Source organism: Amphimedon queenslandica, unplaced genomic scaffold (genome assembly GCF_000090795.2).
Source record: "Amphimedon queenslandica unplaced genomic scaffold, v1.1 AMPQUscaffold_12756, whole genome shotgun sequence".
NCBI classification, from domain to species: domain Eukaryota; kingdom Metazoa; phylum Porifera; class Demospongiae; order Haplosclerida; family Niphatidae; genus Amphimedon; species Amphimedon queenslandica.
In genome coordinates this window covers 20779-26555 of record NW_003547008.1, presented here as the reverse complement: position 1 = coordinate 26555, position 5777 = coordinate 20779, and the positions used below count along the sequence as shown (strand labels likewise).

Genomic DNA, 5777 nt, shown 5'->3' with positions numbered 1-5777 from the left:
GAAAGGCTGAAAAACTTAAAGCAGCTTGATCTAAGACTCCTTTAGATTAGTCCTCTCATTGAAAGAATTAAAATTGGGAGAACAGCTTGATTAGAAGTTTAGCTTGGCACTGGCATTTCTCAGAGTGGCAGGACAGTTCATTCTTGTCTCTTTTACTGGGTCATTTTGGTCAGTTGTGTTAAATGGAGTGTTTGCTCTGTTCAGACCCTGCTGGGCCATGAGGATGGGGTCTGAAATTCTGAATATGCATGCAGGCTAAGAGCTGGATTGATTTTATTTAGTTCAATCTTATTTCAAATGGTAATTGATGGAAGCTAGATTAGAAGTTTAACTTGGTACATTTTCTCAGTGTGACAGGTCTCGTTCTTGTCACTTTGATTGGGTTATTTTGGTTGTGTTGACTGGTGTGTTTGCTCTGTTCAGACCCCGGCCATGAGGCTGGGGTCTGAATATGCATGCAGGCTGAGAGCTGGATTGATTTTATTTAGTTCAGTCATAATTATTATTTCAGTTGTTAATTGATGGCTCATGCTCGCCCCCACAATGTTTACATTCACCTAGTTAGAGTAAATGAAAGGGATTGGAAACTTCCGCGTGGGTTTTTGACCACAAAATTCTTGATTTTTTCCATTAAAATTAGAATAACTCCAACAAGAGTGCTCTGATGAAAAAGAAACTCAACTATCAAGGAGTTCAATGTTTTGCAATGTTAATTATTATTTATTTGGAATATTTAGATTAATATTTCGAGTGTTATAGCGCTTTTGCCCATAAAATTGCTGTTTTCTCCCTCTAATAAAGACATTTGTAGCTAAACTCTAAAAAGCTTGTCAGAATATAAAAGAACTTTCAATTACCTATGGAATGATATGAGGCAACACTAGAATAGCAAAAGCATGAAAGCTGTAGAGGCGGAAAAGTGTCAAAAAATATGCCGACTTTGTGTACCCATAACTGGTCGAAAAATAGCTTTATAGAAACAAAAACCTTGCTATAGGTAGCCATAAACTTTCTATGTGGAACAGAAGATATATCATAAGCAAGCGCTATCTAATAGTCACACAATATTCCTTCGAGATCCTTTCCGCACAACAACTACTATGGAGGAGATGGGGAATGAGATAAACACGGACGTTGCCAACCAGGTAACCAGGGGTGACGAAAACCGCATTACCGGCCGGGAACGGTAGTTTCCAATCCCTTTCATTTACTAAACCACGCCCGCCCGCCCATTCTAATCATGTCCGGAATTGAAACAAAACTTTAGTTTCCGTAAACTTAAACTTAGAGGAGGAGAAAAAGGAGGAGTTTCGGGACTCTAAACACTCAAAATAAAAATGAGTCGAATGCACATGATATACGATGATACCCTGTTACAGCAGGAGGGGGTGAAGGTCAGTAAGTGGAAGAGCGAGTGGAACTCGAGCCAACTTCAAAGGTAACTTGTATAATACATGTATTTCTAATTAATGCTCATCTCTTGTAACCAGTGGTAGGGGTATACTGCTGGAGGGTGTGTTTCATAAGAAGACACGACACATTATACAAGACACTAGCAATAAAAAGGTAATCATAGTTTTAGAAATTGTAGTATTTACCCTGTACATGTACATGTATGTGTACATGAAGGGATACATTGTCACTAGTCTTGTCGCCCAGCCCCACCTACTGCCGACTTGCAAGAGCTGCTTATAGATACTGTGTACATGATAATATAATTACTTGATATAATATAATTGCTGATAATTACCAGCAATATTGCATGATATTGCTGGTAATTGTAGATTTGGTGAATTGCTAAATTTTGGTGATTTGATTGGTGTTATCAAAGTCACCAAAGCACACCAAGCTCATTGGTGTTTGGCGAATTTGTGGCAATGTACCACTGAGCATGCACTCCTTGTAAAAATAATGATTATCAATAATTATTATTTAATTACATGTACATTATTTTTTTGTAGTATCGTTTTTGTGTCTTCCATATTGAATTTGATGGTGCTTGCCAGAGAAAGTTTGATGCTGAAGGCAAAGAAATTGAACCGAACTTTGGACAAACGGCTAAAGTAAAAACCGGCTACCTAAACTCATCATACAGTAAGAATTGGAAGTCGTACATGTACATAAATATAGTGACCAGTGTGTCTGGAGGTGTGTGTGTATAAGTAATGTAATACCTGAGGACTGAGATATCTGCTTGAGCTGAAGCTGAGGGCAGATATCAAGGGACTCAGGTATTACATTACCGATACCGTATAGTGGGAAATTTTGGAGGGAATTAAATTTGGTAAATTTGGCATTTTGATAGCCATTCGCCAAAATAAAACCCACCATTTTGAGTAATTATACACATGCTCAATGGCACATGGCCACTAATTCGCCAAATTAAAATCCGCTAATTACCAAAATTTAGCAATTCGCCAAATTTTAGTCCTTCCAAAATTTTCTGCTATACGGTACTCACCTCCAGACACACTAGACTTCACTTCTTCCATTAACCATTATTTATTGTTGCCATAGAAACTGTTGCCAAGGGAACACCTGACACATTGAGTTATGCTGAAGTGTGTGAAAGAGTTCATTCTGATCTGGTTGGATTTGAGACAGCGAGTCATTCTCAATCGATTTGTTTTTGGGGAGAGAATGAGAGCTATGATCATGTGGAGTGTAGCCCAGGACAAAGAATTAGACTAAAGACAAGAGGAGACTCTCTACTGATAGGTGAGGGAGGAAGTACATGTACTTTTAGTACCGTACAAGATGATTTAATGGTGAGAGCAATATTTGGTAAATTTGCCTGTGGAAAGTTAATTGGTGAATTTTATATTGGTGATTTTGTGCCACATTCCATTGAGCATGCTCAGATTGAAACAAAAATGGCGGATTTATTTTGGCAATTTTTTCATAAATCCGCCAATTGCCAATTATTAATTCCTCGCCAATAAATCATCTTGTACGGTATATTGTAGCTGCTCACCACATCTCTTAATATTTTCCTTTCTTCCCTTTTACATACACAATGTACATGTACATGTACATGTATGCACAGATTGCACACATACACACACCCTCTCTTTCTCCTTTGTTTTATTTCTTCTGTATAACACATCAACATGTACATGCATTTACATGTATTTATGTGTATGTACGTGTATTGCACGTGTATTGTACGTGTTTCATCTCTTCTCTCCTCTCCCTAGAATCATTCACAAAGCTGGATAGTGATCAGCGAGCTCATTCATCAAACTACACTGGAGGGGAGAAGACAGGACAGAGCTGGACTGATAAGGTACTCGGACACAAATCAACTGATGAACCCAGCCAGGGAACAGGAGGAGGAGGAGGAGGGGAGGTTGATGATGATGAATGGGTGAGGATATTCTTATCTTATGTTCTTGTACATTGTGAATTACATCTACTATTATTTTAGATACCTGCATGAGCATGTGCATGTACACATTAGTGTTGTGCAGTACTCTATTTTCTGTTTTAGTTCTAGTTTTAGTTCTACCAACTACTCCATTTCTACTTTTAGTTCTAGTTTTAGTCTTACCAGTACTCCATTTCTAGTTTTAGTTCTAGTTTTAGTTCTACCAGTACTCCATTTCTAGTTTTAGTTCTAGTTTTAGTTCTACCAGTACTCCATTTCTAGTTTTAGTTTTAGTTTTAGTTTTACCAGTACTCCATTTCTAGTTTTAGTTCTAGTTTTAGTTCTACCAGTACTCCATTTCTAGTTTTAGTTCTAGTTTTAGTTTTACCAGTACTTCATTTCTAGTTTCAGTTCTAGTTTTAGTTCTACTAGTACTTCCGTTTTAGTTTTAGTTTTAATTTTAGTTCCATGCCAAATTCTGATTCTGGCCTTATAGTTCTAGTTTTAGTCCTACTAATACACCATTTCTAGGTGATTTTTATAATTTTTTAATGAAATTTAATTTTAATAACTTAAAAGGGTAGCATTTTAGTTCTAGTTTTAGTTTTAGTTATTCAAAGTGGTACCATTTTAGTTCTAGTTTTAGTTTTAGTTATTAAAAGGGCTCCATTTCAGTTCTAGTTTTAGTTTCAGTTATTAAAAGGGTAGTGTTTTAGTTCTAGTTTTAGTTCTAGTGATTTAAAAGTGCACATTTTAGTTTTAGTTTTAGTTTCAAGTCCTTAATAGCTAAATCTTTAGTTCTAGTTTTAGTTCCAGTGCTTTAATTTGTCAAATTCTAGTTTTAGTTCTAGTTTTGGTTCTTTGTATCAATGTAGTTCAGTTCTAGTTCTAGTTCTTGGAACTAGAACTAGGAAAAAAATAGGTGTACTAAAATAGATTTAGTTCTAGTTCCGTTGGAACTAGCACAACACTACAATAAACAGTTCATTACACATTGTTAGTGGATTCATACCACAATATCCTTCTAAATGACCATAACATAGTTTAGAAATAGACAATAAATTACCGTATACCGGTTTATTTTCATGGTAAAATATTTTCGCGAATTTCACGGTTTGGTGATCATTCGTGAAATTTTTTTACCTCAAAATTCTGCTCTTCATTGCCATGTGGTGCAGTCTGCAAGCAATTCACGAAAATTAATTCCGCTAAAACTTAGAAATGCAAGATTTCCACTGCAAAAATAAACTGGTACACAGTACATGCAGTAAAAGTAATGCCATTTTACATGTACATACAGTATATAGAGAATATTATTGGGAAAGGAATTTGTTTCTGTAAAGAAATACCTAAAATACAATTCACCATCTTTCATTCTGCACACTGACACATGGTTGTAAAATCACTATAGCAATGATATTTGGCAATTTCTAACTATATATTACAATATTTCCAGCTACAAGGTATAACTACAGACTGTAAGATTGGGCTAGCTCAATTATAATCGTACAGTAAACAATGAGAATAATATAATAAAGAACACAACTGACTAGAATAAGAGTCAAAGAGTAGAAGAGAACGGAAGAGAGAAAGAGAACCATGAAGTATAATAATAATCATAACAATACACACCTATTTATATACATGCATACAGGAAATGACAAATAATACATCACACAGAAATAATAATGAATTCTATTAATGATACATAATTATCCCACACAGACATAATTACGAGTAACATTAAATTACAAATGGTACACAGCTACACATTGAATTCAATACAGACAATATGTAATATTTCTCTTAAAATCTTGACACAATTATTCAAACAAATTGCCAAAGACTTACCTTTATCAGGAGATAATTGTTTTTTATTTGTAGGTGGGCTGTCATGGGCTGAGTCATTAAAAGAGGTAGTCAATGGGGGAGCCTCGGCTATAGTTAAATAAAATACATAAAGCAGTGAAAAGTACACTCACCAGGAGTGTCTTCAGAGCCACCAGTCTCAGGCTATGAAAGAAGAAGAATAGCAAAAGAAGAGTAAGAGAAAGGAGCAAATGATAATGTCATGCATGATGGAGGGCCAGGGGTTGTGCAGTGTAATTTAATCCTTTTGCATAACAATGGATGCTGTTCTTATATAAGAACACATAGGCAGCTCACTGTATATAGTACCAACTACATGTATGTAGCTAAATACCTTAGGGTGGGTATTAATTGAGACACTTAATTTTAGCGTTTTTAGCGAGTGTACTTAAAACGCTAATTCAACCAGCCGCTAATAATAGTTAAGCTAGGTTCAGAATTCTTGCGTTGCGACCGGAAGTGCTGTATAACGCAATGGTAAAACGCAAGAATAGAACTAGGTTAAGCTAGGTTCATAATTCTTGCGTTGCGACCGGAAGTG

The 5777-nt window shown here is 35.8% G+C and overlaps 1 protein-coding gene and 1 long non-coding RNA gene across 2 annotated transcripts; one reads left to right on the top strand and one right to left on the bottom strand.

The window, feature by feature from the left end:
- Positions 1–1291: 1291 nt before the first annotated feature.
- LOC100635495 (arpin-like) lies at positions 1292–3534 on the top strand. The gene is made up of 5 exons (XM_020003105.1): positions 1292–1438; positions 1491–1566; positions 1962–2094; positions 2518–2718; positions 3198–3534. Exons 1-5 carry the CDS (start codon positions 1338–1340, stop codon positions 3425–3427), a joined length of 741 nt encoding a protein of 246 aa, XP_019858664.1. The 5' UTR covers positions 1292–1337; the 3' UTR covers positions 3428–3534.
- Positions 3535–5244: 1710 nt separating this feature from the next.
- Positions 5245–5381, bottom strand: LOC109586881 (uncharacterized). The gene is made up of 2 exons (XR_002187257.1): positions 5350–5381; positions 5245–5305 (listed from the first exon to the last, which is right to left on the bottom strand). It is a non-coding gene; the product is annotated as an uncharacterized LOC109586881 (long non-coding RNA).
- Between the last annotated feature and the right edge of the window lie 396 nt (positions 5382–5777).

Coding starts and splice junctions, on each gene's coding strand:
- LOC100635495 (XM_020003105.1), top strand. CDS start 1,338: ATGAGTCGAATGCACATGATATACGATGATACCCTGTTACAGCAGGAG. Junction 2,095..2,517: donor CTACCTAAACTCATCATACA/GTAAGAATTGGA, acceptor TTGTTGCCATAG/AAACTGTTGCCAAGGGAACA. Junction 2,719..3,197: donor AGGAGACTCTCTACTGATAG/GTGAGGGAGGAA, acceptor TCCTCTCCCTAG/AATCATTCACAAAGCTGGAT.